Source organism: Bombus flavifrons, unplaced genomic scaffold (assembly GCF_040668555.2).
Source record: "Bombus flavifrons isolate JBK064 unplaced genomic scaffold, iyBomFlav1_principal scaffold0025, whole genome shotgun sequence".
Lineage (NCBI taxonomy): Eukaryota > Metazoa > Arthropoda > Insecta > Hymenoptera > Apidae > Bombus > Bombus flavifrons.
The window spans coordinates 125,037-137,978 of NW_027184770.1; the positions used below are offsets into that span (position 1 = coordinate 125,037).

Sequence of the window (12,942 nt, forward strand, 5' to 3'; positions counted from 1 at the left end):
GCAAATATTTCTAGCCTTAAGAAAACTTTCAGGACGACGGATGGAATGCAGATACATGTGTACAGAATGCAAGAGAAAGTTATGGTCGGTCCTCAGGTTTATTGAGGGTCGAAATGACGTTACGCAGGCCGTCGGCTGGCCGGTCGCGAGAGATGCAGCGCAGATGTTTTAGGCGACGTAACATCCTCCCCCCGTTGAGAGGGCACCGATCAAATTCTGCCTGTGGAGTCAGGTGCGTCGTTTGTCCATTTCCTTCGCTCCGGGTTGATGCTCGGATTCATCTGTTTCTGGTTGAATGGGTAAGGGGACCAATCTTTTGACACCACGGTCCAGGATACTCGTTGCCGTCTGCACGGTAGCGGTCCGTATGATTCCGTCGGCTCCTGGATGGACTTTGATTACGCGGCCCAAAGGCCACTGCATGGATGGGACGTTATCCTCCCTGAGGATTACGACGGTGCCTTCACGGATGTCGTGTTTTCCCTTGTCCCATTTGTTGCGGCGGGTCAGCTCGTTGAGGTACTCTCGATTCCACCTGCTCCAGAAGTACTGCTTGATCTGGTGGATGCGCTGCCAACTAGATAGCCGGCCTGATGGAACTGTCCTGAAATCACGCTCCCGTAAACTCGTTAATGTATCGCCGATTAGAAAGTGACCGGGAGTGAGGACAGGGGGTTCTTTCGGATCGGACGAGATGGGAGTCAGTGGACGTGAATTGAGAATTGCTTCAATCTCAATCACAAGGGTGTTAAGGTGTTCAAAGGTCAAGAGCTCCGTGCCGACGACGCGGATGAGGTGACGTTTGAACGATTTTACGGCGGCTTCCCATAAACCGCCAAAATGTGGTGAGTTTGGGGGGTTGAAACGCCATTGTATCTGTCGGTCGGCGAGAAAATTCTGCACCTTTTCCTTGTGGTCGTCGGACTGTAATAGGGTTCGGAGTTCTTGTAATTCCCGATTAGCTCCGACGAAATTGGTGCCATTGTCGGTGAGGATGGTTGCGCAGTATCCTCTTCGGGAGATGAATCGGCGTAGAACGGCTAGGAATGCGTCGGTAGTTAGATCGCTGACTAACTCGATGTGGACGGCTTTTGTTGCTAGACATACGAATATGGCAACGTATACCTTGACTTTACTGCGGTTACGATTCCTTCTCTCTTTGATATAGAGCGGACCGCAGTAGTCGATTCCGACGTTCGTAAACGGGCGCGATTCGGTAATACGCGCCTCTGGTAAATCCCCCATCAAGTACTCTACTGGTGGAGGATTAGCTCTGCAGCAACGGACGCACCTTTTGATAGTGCGCCACACTTGGCTACGGCCGTCGATCGGCCAATAGCGTAGTCTCACGGCGTATAATGTAGCTTGTGTCCCTGTGTGGTGGTTGTTTCGATGTTCTTCGTTTATAATGATCTCGGTAATTGTCGATTTCGGCAAAATAATTGGATGCTTTTGCCTGAATGGGATAGCAGAGTTGGTCAGTCGTCCTCCGACGCGTAGTATCCCCTCTTCGTCGAGGAATGGATTTAGTGGCTGTAGTTTTCCTCCAACATCCTTGCTTCGATCTTTCTGCAGTATCCGAATCTCCGCTGCGAAGTGTCGGGATTGGATTATCTTGATCAATTTATTATGTGCGGTGGTTAATTCGTCCGTTGTTAGATGGGAGGATCGGTTCTGCTTATATTTCCATCGAAGACACCAAGAGACGACTCTTATTAGTCTTGTCCAGGATGAATATCCATGGAGGAGTGTGTTGTCGATGGTACTAGTTGTTAGACATATCGTCTTCTTTTGTTCTGGGAGTTCTCCCAGCGTCGTGGGTATCCAGATCGGCCAGTTTTCCTCTTGTTGTTTGAGCCATTCGGGTCCGTTTTTCCAGATGGTCGGGCGCAGAAATTCCTTGGGAGTCTGCCCGCGGGAGATGAGATCTGCTGGATTATCGTTGGTGGGCACATGACGCCAATCGTCGATGTTTGTTTTCGTCTGGATCTCGGCTACGCGGTTCGCCACGAAGGTTTTCAACATGTGTGGCGAGGACTTGATCCACTGAAGCACTATAGTAGAATCCGTCCAATACACAGTGCGAGAAATCTTTATATTGAGGGACTTCTTTATCAGGGACATAAGTGAGGCGAGGAGTAATGCTCCGCTTAACTCGAGTCGTGGGATTGTCAACGATTTTAGTGGCGCGACCTTAGATCGAGCCGTGAGTATCTGAGTTTGTGTGTGTCCCTCCGGATTGGTGCTGCGTAGATAGACACATGCTCCGTATGCCCTTTCACTGGCGTCGCAGAAACCGTGCAGCTCTATATGATTAGCTGCCTTGATTATGGTTTTACGAGGGAACCGAATATCATTAAGCAAGGGTAGTTGGATATGATATCGATCCCATTCAGTATGCAACTCTGCTGGTAGGGATTCGTCCCAATCAATTTTTAATGCCCAGACGCGTTGAAGCAATATTTTTGCTTTGACAATCACTGGCGCGAGCAAACCAAGTGGATCATAGATTCGGGCTATCACCGAACTCATTGATCGTTTAGTGACTCGAGTGATGGTCGCTGTGGGTTCAACTGAGTAAAGGATTGCGTCTTCCTGAGAATCCCAATAAATGCCTAAGGTCTTCAACGTCTGTGACTCGCCCAATTGTAGCCTTCTATTGGTATCTCTTTCTGTTAGTCCTCGCAATATGTCCTTGTCATTGGATGCCCATTCCCGGATATGTAAGCCGGCCGATCTGAGAAGGTCTGTGAGTTCGTGTCTTACCGATAGTAATTCTTCTTTTGTGTCGGCTCCAGTGAGGGCATCGTCGACATAAAAATCGCGCTGCACAACCGCTGCTGCTCGCGGGAATCGATGTCCTTCGTCTTCTGCTAATTGTTTGAGGCATCGGAGGGCCAAGTATGGGGCAGCTGATAGTCCGAACGTCACGGTGTTAAGTTGATATGTATCGACCTCCCCGTTGGAATTACGCCATAGAATGAGTTGATATTTACGATCTTCTGGACGTACGAGGATTTGTCGATACATCTTCTCAATGTCACCCGTTAGAACATATTGATGCGACCGGAATCTCAATAGAATTTCAATTAGATCTTCCTGTAATTTAGGTCCTGTATGTAGCATGTCGTTGAGGGATACTCTGGTAGTGCTGATTGCTGATCCGTCGAAAACAACTCGGAGTTTCGTAGTATCACTCGATTCCTTTATCACGCCGTGATGAGGCAAATAATAACCGTTGGTTGTGGGAAGGTCAGGCGTGATCTTCGTCATATGACCCAAGTCTAGATACTCTTGGATCACCGCACTATACGCGGCTTCGAATTGCTTGTCGCGTTGGAATCGGCGATGGAGCGAGGCGAGTCTACTCATGGCAACGGACCTTGACGTCCCCAGCGTGGGAAGCTTCTCGTTGAATGGCAGGGCGACGACGTATCGCCCTTCCTTGTTGCGTTGGACATGGTTGCGGAAATGCTCCTCACATTGTAATTCCGCCTCTGAGAAATGCGTGGTAGGTGGTCCCTCATCGATTTCCCAAAAACGTGCGAGATCCGCTTGTAGGTCGGTGGTGGTGACGTGAAAGGAATGGATCCCCGCGCGAGCTGGCGGGCTCCCCCCGATAACCCAACCGAATCGAGTCTTTTGCAAACACAGCTCCGTATCGGTGGATTGGGATAGTTTGATCTGTCCGACACAAAAGGATGCTAAGGTTGGTCCCGAACTCAATAATATGTCGATCGGGCCTGGTCGATGAAATGCTGGGTCGGCTAATTTTATATTTTTGGGTAGCTGGATGACGGACCTATCGATTGGTTGATCTGGAACGACTGCCGATATTATTGGGATTACTAAGAACGTTACTATGCGTTTATATTTGCCATCCATAGAAACAATGGTGGCCGTGATCTGGCTCTTGGCAATTGTCGTCAAATCATCGAGGGTGCCGATTGGGACTGAACATCTCCTTCGTTTCATACCGAGGGATTTTGCGAATTTCTCACTCATGAAATTCATACTAGATCCGGTATCTAGCAATGCTCTGGCTCGGATTGGTGAGGCCCTTTTGTCTAGCACATCGATCTGTGCTGTGACCAGTAGATCGTGATGTAGTATGCCGTTTGGAGATGTATTTTCCCATTCGGTCCACCCTTTTGTAGTTTGTTGAGCTAGTCAGTTTAGCTCGGGTTGGGACTTGGATAAGGTGTGTATGGCGGTGCCCTTGGTCCGTGGGGAGCTTGACTCAGGAACTTTCGAGTCTTTAGGAGCCGAATATGTATGCTTCCGGGATGATTCGGTTGTCCGTCTGGACTTATGATACGAACGTGACTTCGATGATCCCGGGGGGGATTGTCTCTTAGATCGTTTATGCGATGAACGACTGCCCGGCGACCGACCGCTCGATGAACGACTGCGCGACGACCGACCGCTCGACGACCGACCGCTCGATGACCGACCGCTCGAGGACCGACCGCTCGATGACCGACCGCTAGACGACCGACTGCTGGACGACCGATTGCTAGATGACTGACTACTCGACGAACGTGGAATTATCTGCGTTTGCTCTCGGTGTAGGTAGGTGTTGTGTCGTTGCCCGCAGATATGACACGAACCCGCTGTGCACTGTGTCAGCGAATGTCCGCTGCCTAGGCAGTTTATACATAACGCTGCCCCTTTTACGATTTGAAAGCGTTCTACCGCCGATTTGGCTTTGAAGACCTTACAATGTCTGAGTACGTGGGGTCCGCTGCAGGTCGGGCGCACTAATGTCTTGCTGGTTGTGGCAAAGGTTCGGCCGCGCGGTACGTTTTGTCGATGACGATGTTTTTTGTGGGTTGATCCTTTCGTTTCCTTTGATTTAGAAAGGAGTTGATTACCGTTTGCCCGTGTTTTCAGAAATTCCATCAGATGTTGATAGGAAGGCACGTCTTGGTTTGGCAACGTGCGCTGCCATTTACGCATGCTGGACGAAGGTAATTTCGATGCAAGCAACTCGATAATCACTATATCTGATGTTACAGGCTGCCCTAATTTTTCGAGCGCTTTCAAATTTACGCTGACGGTTTCCAGCAAATCTTCAATGGCTTCTGGAGTTTCCCTTTTTATTTCGGGATAACTGCGCAGTAATTCCCAATGACGCATACAGATCCGGAGGGCACAATTAAATTTCTCCTTCAGTGTGTTGAGCGTGATGGGATAGTTGGCCTCTGTGAGTTCTAAGGATTGTATGCTCCGTGCGGCCCGTCCAGTTACAGAGGAGCGTAGATGTTGAAACCTTTGGACGTTAGTTAAGTTCTCATTGCGATCCACTGTGGATAAGAACGTGTCGTAGAAATAGGTCCAGTTCTCGAGGGCACCGTCGAATTGAGGTAAACGGACCTCTGGCAAAGTGATTGGTCTCGTCTCCGGTTTCACGCATGGATCGCGGGTCTTTGTTGGCGAAGGGGTTACTGATGGTAGTCGGTCGAAGAGGTCCATGATCTGTACGTCAATCCTATGATGCTCTCGCAATAAAGAATCTGCACGAGCTATTTCCCCCTCATCTAACACTTCTAATTCCTCTTGCACCGCGCAGATTTTTCGCCAATTTTCGTCGAACGAATTACGGCAAGCTGTTAGATAGTTTTTGTCTACCCGTTCAGACTCTTCATATTCCTCGAGTTGACGCTTCGTGGTTGCAAATCGGCTGACTAAGGCACTTCGTCTACGCCGCAACGTGCTGATCGATTCAGCTTGAGCCATATTTGAATTTAATAATCGGAATGGGCTTACCTTAATCAAATGGACGTTGATCTAGGAATCGGTAGCTACTCGTTACAGTGCGGTGTGGGCTCGCGTATGTGCTGAGCGATGAAGGAGTTCCTTTCCGAGGGCAGCTCCTTTGGTTAGTTGCTTAAGTCGTTGGAATGTGGATTTCACGCGACACTGTATAGTCACGGGTCAATGCACTTTTTAATGGCGCAAAATCCGGCTCGAAGGACCATGTAAATTCGGCCAATCGCGGGGAGACGCAATCGCGAGGAGAGACGTCAACGGGAGTCGTAAATTCCCGTTACGATTATATTAATCGACACCACGAGTTGATCGATCCCCTGATTTCCGTTAAGATAATAGGGGTGATTAAGTTTATATAACACTGTGATTCACAGAATTATAAAATATATATTTCCAACACTTAAACTACACTGTTGAGTAGATACAAATCGTCAGTAACAACTTGTCGCACGAATATGAGATAGACACGAATAATAGAGCAAAGTTCGTACAGTCGAATTTCGTATGTTAGTGGACGGGAGAGTTAGATGCTACACGTCGACGTTGTTTTTCTTTCTACTAATTGTCGCCCTTAGGCTAGCACGGAAGAAAGCTCGGTGTGGGTGTGCCCTTTGCATGAAGAACGCGGATTCGTTATTCACGTTGTTCGTCAGGAAAAGTGAGGGCAACGATCCGCGATGTCGATTGGCTGTGACCCATGCTGAAACCTGAAGGAGTGAGTCGGAGTCCTCCTACCAACGTGGTTCATAAATGACCTTGCACATGGGAAAACTCAGCCTGTTCTGTTAGACAGATGTTTGGTTTTTCCTAATGGGCGCGTACCCGCTTTCTCCGCATTTTTGATTGCGCCTAATAAACCCAAGGACCTCTCTAAAAAACCAGATGTGCGTCGCAAATATTTCTAGCCTTAAGAAAACTTTCAGGACGACGGATGGAATGCAGATACATGTGTACAGAATGCAAGAGAAAGTTATGGTCGGTCCTCAGGTTTATTGAGGGTCGAAATGACGTTACGCAGGCCGTCGGCTGGCCGGTCGCGAGAGATGCAGCGCAGATGTTTTAGGCGACGTAACATCCTCCCCCCGTTGAGAGGGCACCGATCAAATTCTGCCTGTGGAGTCAGGTGCGTCGTTTGTCCATTTCCTTCGCTCCGGGTTGATGCTCGGATTCATCTGTTTCTGGTTGAATGGGTAAGGGGACCAATCTTTTGACACCACGGTCCAGGATACTCGTTGCCGTCTGCACGGTAGCGGTCCGTATGATTCCGTCGGCTCCTGGATGGACTTTGATTACGCGGCCCAAAGGCCACTGCATGGATGGGACGTTATCCTCCCTGAGGATTACGACGGTGCCTTCACGGATGTCGTGTTTTCCCTTGTCCCATTTGTTGCGGCGGGTCAGCTCTTTGAGGTACTCTCGATTCCACCTGCTCCAGAAGTACTGCTTGATCTGGTGGATGCGCTGCCAACTAGATAGCCGGCCTGATGGAACTGTCCTGAAATCACGCTCCCGTAAACTCGTTAATGTATCGCCGATTAGAAAGTGACCGGGAGTGAGGACAGGGGGATCTTTCGGATCGGACGAGATGGGAGTCAGTGGACGTGAATTGAGAATTGCTTCAATCTCAATCACAAGGGTGTTAAGGTGTTCAAAGGTCAAGAGCTCCGTGCCGACGACGCGGATGAGGTGACGTTTGAACGATTTTACGGCGGCTTCCCATAAACCGCCAAAATGTGGTGAGTTTGGGGGGTTGAAACGCCATTGTATCTGTCGGTCGGCGAGAAAATTCTGCACCTTTTCCTTGTGGTCGTCGGACTGTAATAGGGTTCGGAGTTCTTGTAATTCCCGATTAGCTCCGACGAAATTGGTGCCATTGTCGGTGAGGATGGTTGCGCAGTATCCTCTTCGGGAGATGAATCGGCGTAGAACGGCTAGGAATGCGTCGGTAGTTAGATCGCTGACTAACTCGATGTGGACGGCTTTTGTTGCTAGACATACGAATATGGCAACGTATACCTTGACTTTACTGCGGTTACGATTCCTTCTCTCTTTGATATAGAGCGGACCGCAGTAGTCGATTCCGACGTTCGTAAACGGGCGCGATTCGGTAATACGCGCCTCTGGTAAATCCCCCATCAAGTACTCTACTGGTGGAGGATTAGCTCTGCAGCAACGGACGCACCTTTTGATAGTGCGCCACACTTGGCTACGGCCGTCGATCGGCCAATAGCGTAGTCTCACGGCGTATAATGTAGCTTGTGTCCCTGTGTGGTGGTTGTTTCGATGTTCTTCGTTTATAATGATCTCGGTAATTGTCGATTTCGGCAAAATAATTGGATGCTTTTGCCTGAATGGGATAGCAGAGTTGGTCAGTCGTCCTCCGACGCGTAGTATCCCCTCTTCGCCGAGGAATGGATTTAGTGGCTGTAGTTTTCCTCCAACATCCTTGCTTCGATCTTTCTGCAGTATCCGAATCTCCGCTGCGAAGTGTCGGGATTGGATTATCTTGATCAATTTATTATGTGCGGTGGTTAATTCGTCCGTTGTTAGATGGGAGGATCGGTTCTGCTTATATTTCCATCGAAGACACCAAGAGACGACTCTTATTAGTCTTGTCCAGGATGAATATCCATGGAGGAGTGTGTTGTCGATGGTACTAGTTGTTAGACATATCGTCTTCTTTTGTTCTGGGAGTTCTCCCAGCGTCGTGGGTATCCAGATCGGCCAGTTTTCCTCTTGTTGTTTGAGCCATTCGGGTCCGTTTTTCCAGATGGTCGGGCGCAGAAATTCCTTGGGAGTCTGCCCGCGGGAGATGAGATCTGCTGGATTATCGTTGGTGGGCACATGACGCCAATCGTCGATGTTTGTTTTCGTCTGGATCTCGGCTACGCGGTTCGCCACGAAGGTTTTCAACATGTGTGGCGAGGACTTGATCCACTGAAGCACTATAGTAGAATCCGTCCAATACACAGTGCGAGAAATCTTTATATTGAGGGACTTCTTTATCAGGGACATAAGTGAGGCGAGGAGTAATGCTCCGCTTAACTCGAGTCGTGGGATTGTCAACGATTTTAGTGGCGCGACCTTAGATCGAGCCGTGAGTATCTGAGTTTGTGTGTGTCCCTCCGGATTGGTGCTGCGTAGATAGACACATGCTCCGTATGCCCTTTCACTGGCGTCGCAGAAACCGTGCAGCTCTATATGATTAGCTGCCTTGATTATGGTTTTACGAGGGAACCGAATATCATTAAGCAAGGGTAGTTGGATATGATATCGATCCCATTCAGTATGCAACTCTGCTGGTAGGGATTCGTCCCAATCAATTTTTAATGCCCAGACGCGTTGAAGCAATATTTTTGCTTTGACAATCACTGGCGCGAGCAAACCAAGTGGATCATAGATTCGGGCTATCACCGAACTCATTGATCGTTTAGTGACTCGAGTGATGGTCGCTGTGGGTTCAACTGAGTAAAGGATTGCGTCTTCCTGAGAATCCCAATAAATGCCTAAGGTCTTCAACGTCTGTGACTCGCCCAATTGTAGCCTTCTATTGGTATCTCTTTCTGTTAGTCCTCGCAATATGTCCTTGTCATTGGATGCCCATTCCCGGATATGTAAGCCGGCCGATCTGAGAAGGTCTGTGAGTTCGTGTCTTACCGATAGTAATTCTTCTTTTGTGTCGGCTCCAGTGAGGGCATCGTCGACATAAAAATCGCGCTGCACAACCGCTGCTGCTCGCGGGAATCGATGTCCTTCGTCTTCTGCTAATTGTTTGAGGCATCGGAGGGCCAAGTATGGGGCAGCTGATAGTCCGAACGTCACGGTGTTAAGTTGATATGTATCGACCTCCCCGTTGGAATTACGCCATAGAATGAGTTGATATTTACGATCTTCTGGACGTACGAGGATTTGTCGATACATCTTCTCAATGTCACCCGTTAGAACATATTGATGCGACCGGAATCTCAATAGAATTTCAATTAGATCTTCCTGTAATTTAGGTCCTGTATGTAGCATGTCGTTGAGGGATACTCTGGTAGTGCTGATTGCTGATCCGTCGAAAACAACTCGGAGTTTCGTAGTATCACTCGATTCCTTTATCACGCCGTGATGAGGCAAATAATAACCGTTGGTTGTGGGAAGGTCAGGCGTGATCTTCGTCATATGACCCAAGTCTAGATACTCTTGGATCACCGCACTATACGCGGCTTCGAATTGCTTGTCGCGTTGGAATCGGCGATGGAGCGAGGCGAGTCTACTCATGGCAACGGACCTTGACGTCCCCAGCGTGGGAAGCTTCTCGTTGAATGGCAGGGCGACGACGTATCGCCCTTCCTTGTTGCGTTGGACATGGTTGCGGAAATGCTCCTCACATTGTAATTCCGCCTCTGAGAAATGCGTGGTAGGTGGTCCCTCATCGATTTCCCAAAAACGTGCGAGATCCGCTTGTAGGTCGGTGGTGGTGACGTGAAAGGAATGGATCCCCGCGCGAGCTGGCGGGCTCCCCCCGATAACCCAACCGAATCGAGTCTTTTGCAAACACAGCTCCGTATCGGTGGATTGGGATAGTTTGATCTGTCCGACACAAAAGGATGCTAAGGTTGGTCCCGAACTCAATAATATGTCGATCGGGCCTGGTCGATGAAATGCTGGGTCGGCTAATTTTATATTTTTGGGTAGCTGGATGACGGACCTATCGATTGGTTGATCTGGAACGACTGCCGATATTATTGGGATTACTAAGAACGTTACTATGCGTTTATATTTGCCATCCATAGAAACAATGGTGGCCGTGATCTGGCTCTTGGCAATTGTCGTCAAATCATCGAGGGTGCCGATTGGGACTGAACATCTCCTTCGTTTCATACCGAGGGATTTTGCGAATTTCTCACTCATGAAATTCATACTAGATCCGGTATCTAGCAATGCTCTGGCTCGGATTGGTGAGGCCCTTTTGTCTAGCACATCGATCTGTGCTGTGACCAGTAGATCGTGATGTAGTATGCCGTTTGGAGATGTATTTTCCCATTCGGTCCACCCTTTTGTAGTTTGTTGAGCTAGTCAGTTTAGCTCGGGTTGGGACTTGGATAAGGTGTGTATGGCGGTGCCCTTGGTCCGTGGGGAGCTTGACTCAGGAACTTTCGAGTCTTTAGGAGCCGAATATGTATGCTTCCGGGATGATTCGGTTGTCCGTCTGGACTTATGATACGAACGTGACTTCGATGATCCCGGGGGGGATTGTCTCTTAGATCGTTTATGCGATGAACGACTGCCCGGCGACCGACCGCTCGATGAACGACTGCGCGACGACCGACCGCTCGACGACCGACCGCTCGATGACCGACCGCTCGAGGACCGACCGCTCGATGACCGACCGCTAGACGACCGACTGCTGGACGACCGATTGCTAGATGACTGACTACTCGACGAACGTGGAATTATCTGCGTTTGCTCTCGGTGTAGGTAGGTGTTGTGTCGTTGCCCGCAGATATGACACGAACCCGCTGTGCACTGTGTCAGCGAATGTCCGCTGCCTAGGCAGTTTATACATAACGCTGCCCCTTTTACGATTTGAAAGCGTTCTACCGCCGATTTGGCTTTGAAGACCTTACAATGTCTGAGTACGTGGGGTCCGCTGCAGGTCGGGCGCACTAATGTCTTGCTGGTTGTGGCAAAGGTTCGGCCGCGCGGTACGTTTTGTCGATGACGATGTTTTTTGTGGGTTGATCCTTTCGTTTCCTTTGATTTAGAAAGGAGTTGATTACCGTTTGCCCGTGTTTTCAGAAATTCCATCAGATGTTGATAGGAAGGCACGTCTTGGTTTGGCAACGTGCGCTGCCATTTACGCATGCTGGACGAAGGTAATTTCGATGCAAGCAACTCGATAATCACTATATCTGATGTTACAGGCTGCCCTAATTTTTCGAGCGCTTTCAAATTTACGCTGACGGTTTCCAGCAAATCTTCAATAGCTTCTGGAGTTTCCCTTTTTATTTCGGGATAACTGCGCAGTAATTCCCAATGACGCATACAGATCCGGAGGGCACAATTAAATTTCTCCTTCAGTGTGTTGAGCGCGATGGGATAGTTGGCCTCTGTGAGTTCTAAGGATTGTATGCTCCGTGCGGCCCGTCCAGTTACAGAGGAGCGTAGATGTTGAAACCTTTGGACGTTAGTTAAGTTCTCATTGCGATCCACTGTGGATAAGAACGTGTCGTAGAAATAGGTCCAGTTCTCGAGGGCACCGTCGAATTGAGGTAAACGGACCTCTGGCAAAGTGATTGGTCTCGTCTCCGGTTTCACGCATGGATCGCGGGTCTTTGTTGGCGAAGGGGTTACTGATGGTAGTCGGTCGAAGAGGTCCATGATCTGTACGTCAATCCTATGATGCTCTCGCAATAAAGAATCTGCACGAGCTATTTCCCCCTCATCTAACACTTCTAATTCCTCTTGCACCGCGCAGATTTTTCGCCAATTTTCGTCGAACGAATTACGGCAAGCTGTTAGATAGTTTTTGTCTACCCGTTCAGACTCTTCATATTCCTCGAGTTGACGCTTCGTGGTTGCAAATCGGCTGACTAAGGCACTTCGTCTACGCCGCAACGTGCTGATCGATTCAGCTTGAGCCATATTTGAATTTAATAATCGGAATGGGCTTACCTTAATCAAATGGACGTTGATCTAGGAATCGGTAGCTACTCGTTACAGTGCGGTGTGGGCTCGCGTATGTGCTGAGCGATGAAGGAGTTCCTTTCCGAGGGCAGCTCCTTTGGTTAGTTGCTTAAGTCGTTGGAATGTGGATTTCACGCGACACTGTATAGTCACGGGTCAATGCACTTTTTAATGGCGCAAAATCCGGCTCGAAGGACCATGTAAATTCGGCCAATCGCGGGGAGACGCAATCGCGAGGAGAGACGTCAACGGGAGTCGTAAATTCCCGTTACGATTATATTAATCGACACCACGAGTTGATCGATCCCCTGATTTCCGTTAAGATAATAGGGGTGATTAAGTTTATATAACACTGTGATTCACAGAATTATAAAATATATATTTCCAACACTTAAACTACACTGTTGAGTAGATACAAATCGTCAGTAACAACTTGTCGCACGAATATGAGATAGACACGAATAATAGAGCAAAGTTCGTACAGTCGAATTTCGTATG

At 48.9% G+C, this 12,942-nt stretch overlaps 2 protein-coding genes across 2 annotated transcripts; both read right to left on the reverse strand.

Annotated features, from left to right (window-relative positions):
* Positions 1 to 228: 228 nt before the first annotated feature.
* Positions 229 to 5,739, reverse strand: LOC138189336 (uncharacterized). The gene is made up of 2 exons (XM_069131398.1): positions 4,875 to 5,739; positions 229 to 4,085 (listed from the first exon to the last, which is right to left on the reverse strand). Exons 1-2 carry the CDS (start codon positions 5,737 to 5,739, stop codon positions 229 to 231), a joined length of 4,722 nt encoding a protein of 1,573 aa, XP_068987499.1.
* A 1,152-nt stretch (positions 5,740 to 6,891) lies between these two features.
* Positions 6,892 to 12,402, reverse strand: LOC138189337 (uncharacterized). Its single transcript, XM_069131399.1, has 2 exons — positions 11,538 to 12,402; positions 6,892 to 10,748 (listed from the first exon to the last, which is right to left on the reverse strand). The coding sequence occupies exons 1-2, from the start codon at positions 12,400 to 12,402 to the stop codon at positions 6,892 to 6,894; spliced, it is 4,722 nt and encodes a 1,573-aa protein (XP_068987500.1).
* Positions 12,403 to 12,942: the final 540 nt, after the last annotated feature.

Bases quoted from the DNA above. Each gene is read 5' to 3' on its own strand.
- LOC138189336 (XM_069131398.1), bottom strand. From the start codon at position 5,739: ATGGCTCAAGCTGAATCGATCAGCACGTTGCGGCGTAGACGAAGTGCC. The intron at 4,086-4,874 runs GTAATCAACTCC...TACTGGTCACAG, and splicing joins TCTGAAAACACGGGCAAACG to CACAGATCGATGTGCTAGAC.
- LOC138189337 (XM_069131399.1), bottom strand. From the start codon at position 12,402: ATGGCTCAAGCTGAATCGATCAGCACGTTGCGGCGTAGACGAAGTGCC. The intron at 10,749-11,537 runs GTAATCAACTCC...TACTGGTCACAG, and splicing joins TCTGAAAACACGGGCAAACG to CACAGATCGATGTGCTAGAC.